The following is a 15,239-nucleotide window of genomic DNA, read 5'->3' as shown; positions in this document are numbered from 1 at the left end:
CTGTTGTTCATAGGGTGGGGTATTAAGCCGAATAGGGACTCCTCGTAACTGATGCACTACGACCTCTGCTGGCTGATTGATGGCGCCTGCACAGAGGCGGGGAAAGAGTGTGGATCAGGGTGTGTCTCTCCGTACACAAGGCTGATTTGCATATATGCACTTGCTTAGTGTGGGTGACAAAATGCGTACGGCTGCTGCCCACGTGTTGGAGGGGGCGTGGGTTAGCTTTGTTCTCCTCAAAAGGTTATTATCCATTAGTTCAGTCAGTAACATTATAACAATAAAGTGAGCAGAAAGTAAGTTTCTGGACATTGTGAGTACAGTTACTGCAGTTTCCTGTTCCACCCAGCAGTCCAGCAAGGTGGCGTAGCATCCTCAGGCCCACAGGTTTTATCCCCAGTTGAGTGGAAGATGCAGGCCAGAACTACCTCAGGAGTAAAAAAACTGATAATTTTTAAAAAATATTATGTTATGGTTTATAGGCTGCTTTAGCTGGTTGTCCCGCTGGTCTCCCAGTGTGATCTGCTACAACCAGCCTATTTAAAACCATTACTGACACGCCTGACCAGATCAAACTGGTGGTGCTTTTAATTGCGACTTGCATATTTGTAATTTAAATGTATAAAAGCAAACGGTAAATGCTGTTATTGAGTTGCTAAATGCATCAGAAGTGACTAATAAATATTGTTTAAAAAAACATTTTTAACATTGTGCATTAGCTAGTACTGTCAGTGAATTCTCGTTGTGATTGACTCATTGTTAAGTATGACCCGAGGCCCTGCTTTGCTCTCTTACTTGGCTGGTGTGAACATAAACATGCTGGTGTTGAGTGTGTGAGCCGTGCCACGTCTGGTGCAATGGGATCACTTCCTCTTCACAACTGGGTACCCACTGTCATCATGACCCCTGCCTGTTAACCTCTGGCATGCAGGGTCAATAAGAAAACAATCCCACAGAGCCTTGTGTGTTTTAGCATGCAGCTATGAGGCATGCTTGTACATTCTGAGCTGCAGGTGTCTGGTGGTGGTTAAGCATCTAGGCGCCCCTTTGCCATGTGCCGGCTTGGGTCACGGGGTGGGCAGTGTTAGGAACACATGCCAGCGTGCAGGGCAGAGGTGGGCTGGAGCACAGAGGCAGGTGTCTGTGAGAGTGGAATGCCAGGATGATTTGACCAGCGTGAGTGGGATAATTAAAGGGGGAATTCTTATGGCCTGCGGGCTTAGAGCAGCTGAAGGGGGTCTGGGGTGAGCAGAAAAGAGGCACGCCACTCCACAGCTTTGCTTCCTGTCGGGTATCTGTACTCCTCCCAGAGGACTTCATGATTCACTCAACATGTATGCCACACATGGTCTTCAGAATCTGGAAGATATTTTCTCATTTTTGTATTTCTGTTCGACAGATAGTAAAAATACAGCTGTACAAATCCAAATGAAATTCTCAAAATTACAACATATGTTGATTCGAAACAAGACTGGAATGTCTGGGAGTGTACAAGTCATTTACAGGATCTCTGTAAACCATTATTGTGAGAGCTGGCAAGCTTTAACCTAGTGTTAGGGTGGGTGCAGTGAGGCTTTTAAAAGATGACACAATCCTTTCTTTGTCTTCACACAGAAGAGGAAGAGGAGGATGAAGATAATACAGAGCCCAAAGCAAGTCTGGAGTCTGACCAGAAAGAGGATGAAAAGAGCACAGACGCTAAGGAAGGTAAGCAAGAATGTAAGTGTACAACCTGTCGAAATCTGTTTTAAATTCAGGTTTTATATATTTTCCCCTCTTGATTTTTGACATATGTACTCTAGGTCAGAAATATTACCCTTTTTCATAGACTTTATTACATTAGGTAAATCCCAAACTCACCCAGCTTCGCCCAGTATACAGTTAGCTTTCCCCCTAGAAAAGATGGGTTAAAAAAGATCATGAAAAATGTCTGCTGTGTGGCTAATTAGCTTATTAATCCCACATTAAAAATGTAAGATCTATCAAATTTTTATATGAAGTAAATTGATTTTTAAATAATTTAAATTTAACCATGTCACAATGATTGGATTGGTGAATGTAATTAAAGCAGGTTTAGCCTAGTGGTTAAGGTACTGGACTAGTAATCGAAACGTTGCTGGTTCAAGCCCTTGAGAAGGCCCTCAACCCTCAATTGCTTAGACAGTATACTGTCACGGTACTGTAAGTCGCTTTGGATAAAAGCATCTGCTAAATGTCGAAAATGTAATGAAATGTAATGTTTACATGACTAGTTTATTTACATTAGTGTTATAGAGTGTTATGTTGACCTCCAGAGACTTACAAAGGATCCTCACCTCAGCCCTACGATATAATGTTGATTGCAAGCCAAGCAATCTTGTTCAAAATCAGGGCCTGACCTCACAAATGCTCCACTGACTGAACCAGCACTATATCCCTTAGACCCACTCTAAGATCTTGTGGAAAGCATTCCCAGAAGACTGAAGGCTGTTATAGCCACAAAGAAGCAGTCAACTCTATATTAATGTCCATGGGTTTTGGATGGGATGGCAAACTAGCTCATTGTCATTGACACTTATAAATCAGGGAATGGAAGAAATAGGAGTTAGAAAGTAAATAAATGCATGACAATGTTGATATCCTGTTTGGAGAGGGTTGCATATGTATTATGCACAGTGAGGATTTGCAAAATATTGAAGCATTGTGTGGTTTACAAGTTTTCAAAATCGATTGGATGCCACCCTGAAGCCAACAAACTACTTACACATGTTTCCACAGATGGCACCCAAAAACTTGTGGTAAGCCTTCCCAGAAGAGTGGAAGCTGTTATACAAGTCCATATTAATGCCTATGATATTAAAATAGGATATCCAACAGTCTCATGGTCATGTTTTCTCACACATATGTCCTGGTAGTGTGGAAGTAAACTGTGCTAGTTCTTCAAAGTGGGGTTGTTAGTGAAGGTTGTGTAAGCTTACAATGACAGTCGAGACTGAAATTGATATTTACGTAGTTACCCTGTTAAACTCAACCTGAAGTACCATAACTGTGATCTAACTATAACTTCAATTAAACCAGTGTAATGGATGATTAATCTTAATAACATTCTCATTCATACCACACAGCTTACATTCCTAAACCTGTGCCCTGAACTGATGTATGCTTCATTTACATCATGCCAGCTCAAGCTGAACGTCTCACAACTTAGGAATCTCACCAAACAGGCTCGTTGGAGCGTTGCGTGGCTACTCGTGTGTGACCTCCGCCGCCGTATCAGATACCAATCTTTCGGGCCAAGGGTCCATCTTATCAGCCCCAAGCATTTGGGTCATGCCCGAACCAAAATTAATGTCACTTGACCCCGGCAAGAGGACTTCAAAGGCTGCAGAGAGTGCATTCTTTGAACGTGTGTATTGAGTAAATAAGTGTAGCAGGCTAAGGAGAGGCCTTGTTGGGGCCATGCTGCAAAAGCGCATGGATGCTCTGACTTTACTGGGACTTTGATCAAGGCTTTGTCTTCCTTATGAGTCGTCAAAAAGAGGCTCATGCGAATCAAGTGGACCAAGATCAAAGTAAAGGGCCTCTAATAGTCTGGGAGAAAATGGAGGAACCTAATAACATCAAAAAAGGGAGACAAAAATGACTACATAGGCCATTATATAAAATTGGGCTTAGGGCTTTTGTGTTTGTGATGATATATTTATTTGTTTATTTACTTAGTTGTATGTTTATTTACTTTCTTTGACATTTTTTCTTTAGATTTCAGTAATTGTCATGATAATGCTGATATGGGGGTTCAGAATAGGCTATTCAGAAGGTTTGCCTATTTTTTTTTACCTATGTGGAGTTATTAAAACTGAAATGATCTTTACATTAGCAGATGCTTATATGCCAGAGTGACTTACAGTTGTGACGGTATAGAATCAAAGCAATTGAGAGTCAAGTGTTTGGTAGCTAAGGTGTTAATGTATTGGACTAGTAACGAGAAGGTCACTGGTTCGAGCTTTACCACCACCAAGAGACGACTGTTGGGCGCCTAAGCAAAGCCTTAAACCTCAGTTGCTTAAATTGTTTTAGGTCACAACTGTAAGTTGTTTTAATTAAAATATATGCTAAATGCCATAAATGTAAGGCCTGTGGTACAGTGATAACCTGGCAATGGTGGGGCTTGAACCAGACACCCTTAGGTTACTAGTCCAGTACCAAACTGCTTAGCTACTACTGTCTTATACATCATGAGAATAAGCTACTGTACTGTCGTAATATAAATATGTGCAACAATTAGTAAAGAAATAAATAAATATAAATAAATAAATAAAAATATTATTACTTGATTTACAGCTCTCTTTATACAAATTCTGTAGTTTTTATGTAATTTTATTGCCCTAAGCATGAGTTTTATGGTCAGATATTGTGATTACGACACATTATATCTAATACTGCTCATCTGAAGGGAGAATTATTACATAACAGAAGCTCTTTTGTTCAAACTGTAAATTGCAAGACCGTGAGACTGTATAACTATGCTAGAAGCACAGCAAGTTCTGAGTTCTGTGCTGTAAGTAATAATGTGTTCAGTGTTTTGGTATTAATTTCTCCCTAGACATGCCTAACTTAAGTCTGGATATGGAGCATAGTGTTGAGGAATGCCTGATGCTGGAAAAAGCTTGTTCTGTTGTTTATTTTGAAAATCTAATTGTGTGAATTGCTTGTTGTGAATTGGTTTAATAATCTACTGTGCAATTCAGTTACAAACATCATTTTCTCATTTTGTGGTCCTGCTGTGTGTGTTGTCTAATATGTGTTTACATACATGGTGGCACTGTATATTTTGTGCACATGTATTTGTATATGTTTGTGTGTGTGTGCACATCTGTAAGGCCACCCGCGGGAGCTGACGGAGGAGGAAAAGCAGCAGGTCCTGCACTCCGAAGAGTTTGTGATCTTTTTTGACCGCAGCATTCGTGTGATGGAGCGAGCTCTTGCTGAAGAATCCAACATCTTTTTTGACTACAGTGGCAGAGACCTTGACGATAAAGAGGGGTAAGGACGTGTGTGTACACGTGTGCGTTCGAAAGAGCGTGGGTGCTTGTGTGCTTATGTGCATGACTCATACTTTTGGACCCTTGCTCGAAGCTCTTCTGTTCTTCAAAGAAATCCTCTCAAATCATCTCATTCACAGCCTTTTATTCATCTAGGACAATTATTCCAAACCGGCACCTTCAAATTGTGCCTGCAGACAGTTTACCTAGTTTCACAATGCAGGTTAAAAGTACCTCTGATTCAGGGTTATTATATGGAATGATAGTGTTAAGTTTGGAATTAGTCTTTTTTTTTTATTTTAACATACATGGTGGAATGCTGGTGAATTTAAAGGCATGTACAATAAGCATCTGAAGGACCAAATGCAGTTTTTTTAAATGTTTGAATGATGTGTAACAGTTAATGACAATAATAATAATAATAATAATAATAAAATGCTGGCTAATTAAAATTGATGACATATCTTTAGTAGGGCTCCAAATGAAATGATTCCAAGGGGCATTAGCTGCATTCCAAACCAAATACTCTTTTTGAGCATTAATGACAATCAATTTACCTGACTTATGAGTTATATAAGTAGTATGCATTTTGGAAAGCAGAGAACCAGATACCACACACACATCATTTTGAATACACAATAAATGCCATTGTCAATACATTTGTTATTTTTCCTTTGTTTAGGAAATGAAACACTTTCAATAGCACTTCAACCTTTTTCTTTTTTTTACACTGCCCACCGGCCAACAAACTTTTTGCATTTTCTCCCTTTGTCTCCCAATTTTTAGCGCATCCAATTTTTACCCAATTGTGTTATGCTTTCTCTTTACTGGTGCTGACCTCCGTCCCGATTGTGGAGAGCAAACTGACACACGGCCCCTCCGACATGTGAGCAGTAGCTGACTACATGTTTTCACCTGCACGAGGTGAGTTCATTTGCGAATCAGCCTTGTGCACGGAGAGCCACACCCTGATCACATTATTCCTCAACTCTGTGCAGACGCCATCAATCAGCCAGCAGAGGTTGTAATTGCACCAGTTATGAGGTCTCTGTCCAGCTCCCTCCCTGGATGAAAACAGCCAAATGTTCTTCATATAGCTGCCCAGCCCAGCCGGATGGCAGAGCTGAGATTTGATACGATGTATTCGAAAGCCCAGCTCTGGTGTGCTAGCGTATTTTACCTGAAGGACCCACCTGCCAACAAACTTAAATAGCTCAACTGTAGATTGTAACCTTTTAAGTTAAAACAAACATTTCACCAAATGTGTCTCTCTTGCTTTCTATTTTTTTCCCAGAGACCTGCAGGGAGGGTCTAGTCTGTCCTTTAATCGCCTGTTCTATGATGAGCGTTGGTCAAAGCATCGAGTCATCACCTGTATGGACTGGTCCCCTCAGGTAGAGTTATGAGTCTTTATTAGTCCTCATACTTGTCAATATGCAAAACATTCAAATTCCTTATTTTATATTTGAAAAAGCTCTCGCATAAACTGTGTAATGTAAAGATTTGACAAAGAAATGTATGAAAAGGCAATATTATAATTTCTTTAGATATTTTTATTTATTCTACTACTTCAGTGTAAAGAAAATAAAATCTTCAAGTTAATATAGAACTTAAAATGCAGTGGAATACAGTAAACAGTAAAGTAAAACTAATAAAATATCATATTCAATTATCTGCAAAAAGGTTACATTTTATGACACATACTATGTGTAGTTATATTTCTTATGGACAGGTAAAAATATGTTAAAAAAAAAATATTAATAAGACATTACTCTATGGTACATTAGAAGTAGATTATGGAGTCTTAAACATTCAAACATTCTCCCTCTGCAGTACCCAGAACTGTTGGTGGCCTCCTATAACAACAACGAGGATGCCCCCCATGAGCCAGATGGTGTGGCCTTGGTGTGGAATATGAAATTCAAAAAGATGACACCAGAGTACATCTACCACTGTCAGGTAAAAAAGTCCTTTTACTGCACTTGTATGCTGTTTTCCTCAATGATAAAATAATTAGTCGAATATAGTATAAGCGAAATGATGTTGAACTTAAAGGTACTGGCAACAATTTTGACAAATGTTTTAAAGTTTAGAATTTACACAAATTCAGCCCCTTTGTACAATGTTCTCTACAAAGCCATACCCACAAAACCCTGCAGCCATTGGAATGAGAAAACTTTATCAAATATTTTTAAAGCCTGCTGATTTAGAAATCACTGACTGCATCTCTGCAATAACAGGTGTATAAAGTCTTTAGTACACTCTGCCGTAAATAACAGGATTGCCTACTGAAGTAAAAAAGAAGCTGTGTGCAGAAAATATTGGGTTGGTTTTGACACTAATTCTAAAAGAAACTCTATGAAATAAGCAAGAGACGACCAAGTGTACTACAGTAGTCTACGAGGCGACAGCCTGGTGCGAGCCTCTCGCCGCTCCCGCAAGAGCCAGATATTAAAGGGATTTCTGCATTAAAAAAGCAGTGGCCTACCACTTCCTAATCCTGCCAGGCACACGTTTGCCCACCCACACACACTGCTGTCACATATGCTGCTCCGTTTTATACGCCCGTACATACTCCGGCACAAATCTCTTAGCCATTATAAATATGCCTCAGGCTATAATTTTAATTGTTCACAGAGGTAGTTTTTTTTATTTTTTCATAGCCATGGCCAAAGTTTTGACAACTGCTTAGGGTTTTATACAATTCTCAGGTACAATATGAGGAATCTTACGGTTAAAGGAGCTTTTAAAAAAACTTTATGAATCACTATGTTAATTATTCTGGCTAGGATAGTTAAACCAAGCAAAGCTTTACTGGGGTGAGCACACAAGTCCTGGTTATGTTAAATGACACTTGTCACTAAGTCAACATAAAAATTGTCAGTTAATGTACTTTTACAAACAGTTGTTTGCACTACTTCTCTTTGTCAATATACAGTAAATGTGTAAGCTCAACTAACAAGTTCAATCACACAATATGGTGGTTTTCCAAATGCTGGCAATATAGCCAGTGCTGGGATTTTACTGTGTCTGGCTACTTTACTGCTGGACAGGTCATTTTAATGTTAGCACAGTAATACAATTGCTAGCTGTAACAGGCCCACTTGACATGAAGATCAGAAGGGCGTGCAGGTCACAATGTCATGTCTATCTTCCATGCTTTTATAGACAGTAGGGTGGATCCACAGGTAGATCCACACTGTACAAGTGGTTTCTCCACTGGTGTTCCAGGTTTTAACCTAGTTCCTTTCTCTTTATTCTTTGATTTAATAACTCAGGTTGTCATACACCATTGGACTGAGTAGCTTTCATGGTTTTTAACCCTTTCTTGTGTGGTCATGAATTTCAATTGGCGCTTATTGCAGATGCCCCTATGGGATGAGCGCATGGCCTGAGTTTTCTAATGTTTGCTGGATGCCGCATATTCCCTGTGGACCATCTTCTGGGCGAGCATATGGAGTTGGTTTTTTGTTGTTATAGTTTCTGTCATTTTGGCCATTTTTGGGTATTTTAGTTTTTTCTTATTCTCCTTTTCTGTTTGTACTTCTCTTTAGCCACAGTGTTGTTCTACCTTGGTTAGGTATCCTGCAATTGGGTTCATTTCTCAGAACCTTCAGGTCCTGCAGCTTTACAGTTTCATGTAGCGGTCTAGCTTAGCCACTATTAATCAACTTCATTGTGTAGTGTTGTGTAGTTAAAACCATATATAAATCAGACTAAAGATGTAGTAAAAATAAACAAGCAATATTGTGTGTGTAAATAATAAATTTCTACCCTTCTTGACTTAAAATACCAGTTTTATGCTCATTAAGAGTATGCCTACATTCTTTGTCCATTCTAACTGATTGCTGTAAGTGCAGGAAAATAAAAAAGGAAAAGACGAAGCTAAAATCAGTTTTAGTCCATTCAGTGTGACCTGAGCCTTTGCCAACACTCCTCTGTATGGAGACAGAAATACAGAAGTAGGAGGGTAGAAGGAAAGATGGAAGTTTGTGGAATGGAAGATAAATTAGATTTCCAATGGCTGGCATAAGACAGAAGTGTTCTAGCATTTGGCTGCAGATAAAAGTGCTTGGGTGGATTGAACAAACTGAGCTTTCCTCTGTGGGCTTGACTCTTTAACAAACGCGTCCGCTACTCGTTAGGCAAGGATTAGATGGAGATTAACGTGTGCACATGTGCTACTGTTTAACCCTCCAAAATCGCACTACAATATTCCTTCTCGAGGTGCATGCATCCACCTTCCCTTTCTACCTCACTTCCCGATTTTCTTCGATTTTAAGTGTCCTACATAGAACAGCATACAATAATTGTAATGTTTAATCTGATTTTGAACAACCTGTCTCTTTTTTGTCCCCAACTGTAATGGATCAATTACAGTTGGGGACAAATCATCTAACGACAGGAAGTGTAGATTGGCCTGTTGTAGTCCAAAACAGACTACATATCCCAGGAGGTGTAGCACTAATGAGCTCTAATGCACCACACCTGAATTTGGGTGCTGAGTAATTGATTATTATTCAGTCTGTAAAGTGTGTTCTTCCTTGCTTTTTCTAATAAGAAATAAGAACTCTCTTATTTTTCTTCCCCCGTATTAGTTTATTGTATAGGAAAAAAAGCACTGTAACTTCAGCCAGAGTGGTGGACCAAGTAGCTGGTTGACTGACCATAATTGACTCTCACCTTTAGCTGTAGTTAGATTGGTGAGAGAATCTCAGTGGATCTTTCTAGTTTTCTTTGTCCTCTAGTTCCATTTGTGTAAATTCTTCTTTAATTATTATTATTTTCTTTTTTCACATATATTAAATACATTTTTTAGTCTTCAGTCTTGTTTGATTCAGTCTCTGTGCTTGGTACCAGATTCAGTGTGGGGGTGAGTCTCCTCTGTATTTCTCCTCACCCCATTACACCCACAGTTTAGCTTTACATAGTTAAACAAGACAGTATTTTGTAAATATTAACAAATGTAACATTTGATGCCTTTAGCACACTAAGAAACACAATGTGTATCAGAATTAAATTTCAGCAATTCTGAAAAACTGAGTAAAAATGAATGTGGCTAAGGTGTATGTAAATGTATGACTTAAACTGTATATCACTATATTGGTTTTAGCTTTTTTCTGGAAACCAACACAATGTGTAAGTGCAGGCTTTCATCTGTCATTAGTAAAACACTTTTTAGTATTATTTTGTATTTAGTTTTAACATTTTTGTACTCAATTACCCTCTGAAGAATATGTTTTTAATAATAATTTCAAGGCTGAATTTTTTATTTCAATGTTCTGAAACATTTATTTCTTTCCCTTGATGTAAAATCTCTGTGTTAGATCTATGGTGTCTGCATGCTACTATTGTGTAAGTGATGAGAGCGTTTTCACATACACACTCTTTTTGGCAAATGCTTGGATTATTTCTGAATGACTTGTGCTGGGTTCAGGACTGGCAGGGCTAGGTCGTTGTGTGGTGGATCTCTTGCCTTCCTTCATTGCTCTCCTACCCCTTCATCATGGCGGCTCTCCAGTAACATCACATAGCTTTCTCAAGTGGGCTGCCACCGGCCACATCAAGAGCACACCCTGAAAAGCGCTTGTGCTGCCTCAGATACTGTTAGTTTCGTTCTTTCACCACTGTGTTTTCATTGCTATCTTTCATGTACTTTGCCCAGTATGACTCAGGGTGAAGCCCTGCTGGATGCCAGAGGCTCAGGGAGGGGAGCCTGGCTAAGAGGGAGAAGTATTCATAGAAGTCTAGAGAGTAGCCTGCTCTAAATAATGCTGGAGAATGGAGTTGCATTTGGCGCAAAACGTCCAGTGTGAGAATGGTTTAGAAAAATAAAGGATAGGAACCTTAACTTTGCCATTTGGTTGGGATGTTGTGCCGCTCATGTGTTTCTTTTCCTAGCTTGTTTTGGGAGATTTCTAACATTCCTATTTTTTCAATAACTGGGTTGTGCAGATTGCCTGATTAGCTTTCAAATTGTGACCACTTCTCAGTTCTTCACTATCTCTTTTCTATCCAATTTTTCTGTTAAAGGCTGCTGATGTTTTTATGTCTTTCATTTGTTATGTTGTTTCTGTTTTTTTGCCACCTCACTTGGCTTTTTAGCCACATAATTGTTCTACATTTGTTAAGCATCCTGCACCTGGGTTCATTTTTCATTTCTTGCAGGTGTGGGGCTTTACCTTGTACTTTAGTACAGAGGACTCTTTTACAGCTTGGATGATGCAAACATTTCGGGTGACATTCTTAAGACAAATATTTGCTAAAAGGAGTGTATATATTTGGCAAAAGCAAATACAGCATGTAATAATTAGAACTTTATACTAACAATTAAACATGGCTGGGAGAGTGTGATGGTGTGGGGCTTCAAAGGTTGTATCAGGATTTGAACAACTTGCCATTGTTAATGGGACGATATCTATTGCTGTATAAGAAAATTCTTAAGGAGAATGTAAGGTCATCTGCTTGTATGCTGAAGTGAAGGCATTACTGGGTTTGGCAGCAGAACAGTGATCAAAAATACAAAAGTGAGTTGATCTGAATGACTGAAAAGAAAAAGATTTGGACCCACTCATTCACAATCAAAATAATGAACTTGGCTGCAAACAGAGAAAAATTGAGTGAGTGAAAAATGAGAGCGGAATATATACACCACAAAAAGAGCGACCACTTACGTACTCTAGATTCTTTTGTTTCGTCTCAGGGAGAGCGAGAGATGGTATTACATGGCCTGCTCCAGCAACCACATAGTGACAAAATCTGTGCGGTGCTATTAGAAAAGAAAAAAATAAGAGAATGAAGGATGCCGAGGGAAGATGGAGAAGTGCATCTGGAGCTGATAAGCTTTGCTGGGAACCATATGATTGTGGTAGAGAAAAAGAAGGCGGTGGATTGGCGCTGGTGAATGTGCTGTCTGTTGCGCAGTCATTCCCTCCCTGTCTCCCTCCATTTAAACAAAGACTGAGCACAAAGACAGGAGTGTTTCCCTCTGTAATTCCTCTCTCCAAGCCATCTCTCATCACCCGGTAGTTGTGTGTATTATTCTGTACAGGACACTTCCCACTGATATAAAATTTTGTCTGGAAGGAGCACACAAGCCTGATAAAGAGCATTAAATGCGGTTAAACCAGTCGACAGTTGCTGGAAGATCTGGGCAATTTAAACTCTTTTTTCACTCTCAATGTCTGTTGTGTTTGGTAGCAAGGAAGAAACATGCTGCTAGTCTTAGTCTTTTTTTTAATCAGTTTGAATTCCATTACTGGCTCTTTGCATTTACTGAGGAGGGGCCCGACTCAGGCTCAGTATAAAAGAATCCATTTGACTCATATTTTGAATAATTGAAATATTTGAAGAGCAGAATAATATTTCCATTCCAGCTGATGAGGGAAAGTTGTCCGTTCTAAAATGTTCAAACTTTTATAAAGGCAGCCCTTTTGAACAGACAGCCACATGTTCTCTGATAAGCGAATAGACTACATGCTTGGGGAATTTGACAGGATCAGGAAAGCACTGCACCAGCCCAAATTAAGGTAAATCCGGTAGTGCAGAAGCAGCATGTGCACCACACCACTGAACCTTGTACTTAATGGTTTTTAGAGTAAATCTATGAAGTTAAACACATGGTTCTGGTAGTTAAGATGAGGGGCCAAACAGGGGTTAATGCAGGCCTCTGCATATGGTGTGAATATTACAGTCTTTTCATCCTCCAGCATCTCTGCCATGTTTAGATTATGATTTTACAGAGTTCATATGACTTGTCTCACTTATCTGTGGCGTGAACTGGCTTTCTGATTTATGTGGCAGCAGTAATGAATAAAGCGCTCAGCATGTGTTTATAACTTTGAAACTGCTGTCATGCTATTTATGATAAAAACTGAACCAGGGTGATTACAGTTTCCAGATAATGATTGTGGACGAGTTAATATCTCATTCGGCCACCCTGGATCTGACGTTGTATATGACCGTGTTAAATGTAAAATGAGAAGTGGAAAAAATGAGCTTATACATAAATCAAGGTGTATTCATTGTGGGTCAGCTTTCTTGATAAAATCACCAATTTATTGTCTTTGTAGATATTTTAAGTATGATTTTTTTCTTCAGCTGCATCAAACTTGGATCAGAACTACAGATGTATAAATGTATGTTTAACGTCGCCACAGACTGAATTCTATTTTTTATTTAACAGGAAACCTAGACAACTATTTGTTGCATCCAGACACTTGTAACACATTTGTATGTAGACACTCCTAATACATGTAAAGCTTATGTGCTCTTATAGTGAGGTTAATGATCAACCACTTAATCAATAACCAACAAAGAAGTTGTTGGATTAATGCTGATAAAATTCATTTTAACTGAACATGGAGTTACAGATCTCTACACACACAAAATTGAAGACCACATTGAGCAATGCACATATACCGGTTTCATCAAAGACGGCACCACTATTGTAATCTGAATAGAATAGCATTTTTCATTCATTTAAGTCATGAATGACGAAACTATTACACATTTTTAATCACAAATGAAAGCAGTTTTGTGTTAATATGGAGTTGAACTGCATGTTAATTTATTCTGAATTTCTTTACATTTGTAGCATCATTTCTCACTATAAAGGTGAAACACTGCAAACCACTCTTATAATAATTGTACTAATGTTATCAGGAAAAGCTGTAATATACCAACTGCAGCTCTATTCATTATGAATAGCAGGTTTAGTTAGCACTTGTAATGGCCTGTTTGCCAAAAATGTGTAAAATCTACATTATGAAGCTGAACTGATTCTGCTCACTGTGTTTATGTTCATCTTACTGATCTACATTACTGCCATGTTCACTGTGTTACGAGCTATTAAATACATTACAAAGTCTTGCTGATGTGAAACTCAGTGATGTGTTTTATATTATGGTAGGACACTAAGCTTGATAAACTATCGACTACTGATGGTCGGTTAGTGCCTATTTTTTATAGTCACTTCTTTAAGCTTTTATTGTTATTTATAGTTTAATATGAACACTTTGATATTATCATACTAGATATCTCCAAATCTTGTTGTTCCCAATTCCTGATTGTAACTTCTTTGCTTGGCGGCATGGTGGCACAGTGGATGACGCTGTTGCCTCACAGCAAGATTGTCCTGGGTTTGATTTTCAGGCCAGGAGACCAGGGTCCTTTCTGAGTGGAGTTTGCATGTTCTCTCTTTGTCCATGTGTGTTTTTCGGGTGCTCCAGTTTCCTTCCACAGTCTAAAGACATGCAGTCAGACCAATTTGCTGGGTTCGATCCCCAGGTGGGGCGGTCCAAGTCCTTTCTGTGTGGAGTTTGCATGTTCTCCCCGTGCCTGCGTGGGTTTACTCCGGGTGCTCCGGTTTCCTCCCACAGTCCAAAGACATGCAAGTAAGGTGAATAGGAGATAAAAAATTGTCCATGACTGTATTCGATATAACCTTGTGTAAACTGATGAATCTTGTGTAATGAGTAACTATCGTTCCTGTCATGAATGTAACCAAAAGTGTAAAACATGATGTTAAAATCCTAATAAACAAACAAACAAACAAACAGACCAATTTGAGCTACTAAAACTGCCCTTAGTGTGAGTGTATGTGTGAATGTGTGTATTTGCCCTGTAATGGACTGGCAAACTGTTCAGTGTGTCTTTGCAAATAAAGATGGTCCACCACTTTGTGTCACACTTTGAGCATTTAAAAATGTTCTTTTTAAACTGATTGACAATTATTTTACAGTTTGGAGTGCAAATTACCAGGCACATCACCTTTCACTCTAGTTTTGCTTTGTCCCTACCTTTTTTGATTGTGTTAATTATTAATATTAACATAGATTTCTTTGTACTGTATTTGGTTGAAAAGTTTAAAGAAAAAGTTAAAAGTTTAAAGAAGGTTTAAAGTTATAAAAATTAAAACATCACATATCTTTGTTTTAACTGCATATTATGTACCAACATTTTTAGAAAGTGGGTTTATAAACAGCATGTTGCAAAAAGCAGAGGCTTGTGGTAGGCCTGGAGGCCAGAGTTGGCTGTGTCTGACTCCTGGCTACTGAAAGGAGGTTTTAGGTTACAATACTTCATTAAGTCTCTGATTAATGACTTCATAGTAGAGTTATTACCCTCTTGTTGTAGTGACCTGGACTTGCGTTGCTTAGTCCCGTAATGAAGCTCCAGTCTGAGGGAGCTTGTCCCTGACACATGACTACAGCAGAT

The 15,239-nt window shown here is 38.9% G+C and overlaps 1 protein-coding gene across 3 annotated transcripts in view; it reads left to right on the top strand.

The window, feature by feature from the left end:
* The window catches only part of LOC134308296 (cytoplasmic dynein 1 intermediate chain 1), a 77,871-nt gene that overhangs the window by 35,928 nt on the left and 26,704 nt on the right, over positions 1-15,239 (top strand). For 2 of the 3 annotated variants that reach the window (XM_062990683.1, XM_062990681.1), the window contains 4 exons: positions 1,615-1,719; positions 4,860-5,022; positions 6,316-6,415; positions 6,855-6,980. In XM_062990683.1, the coding sequence (XP_062846753.1) occupies positions 1,615-1,719; positions 4,860-5,022; positions 6,316-6,415; positions 6,855-6,980 (494 nt within the window). The remainder of the gene's footprint in view (positions 1-1,614; positions 1,720-4,859; positions 5,023-6,315; positions 6,416-6,854; positions 6,981-15,239) is intronic. The other variant, XM_062990682.1, reaches the window with a different exon arrangement.

The sequence above is a fragment of the Trichomycterus rosablanca genome, chromosome 2 (assembly GCF_030014385.1).
Source record: "Trichomycterus rosablanca isolate fTriRos1 chromosome 2, fTriRos1.hap1, whole genome shotgun sequence".
NCBI classification, from domain to species: domain Eukaryota; kingdom Metazoa; phylum Chordata; class Actinopteri; order Siluriformes; family Trichomycteridae; genus Trichomycterus; species Trichomycterus rosablanca.
Note: the sequence above shows the minus strand (reverse complement) of the source record. Positions and strands in the feature narration are given on the sequence as shown.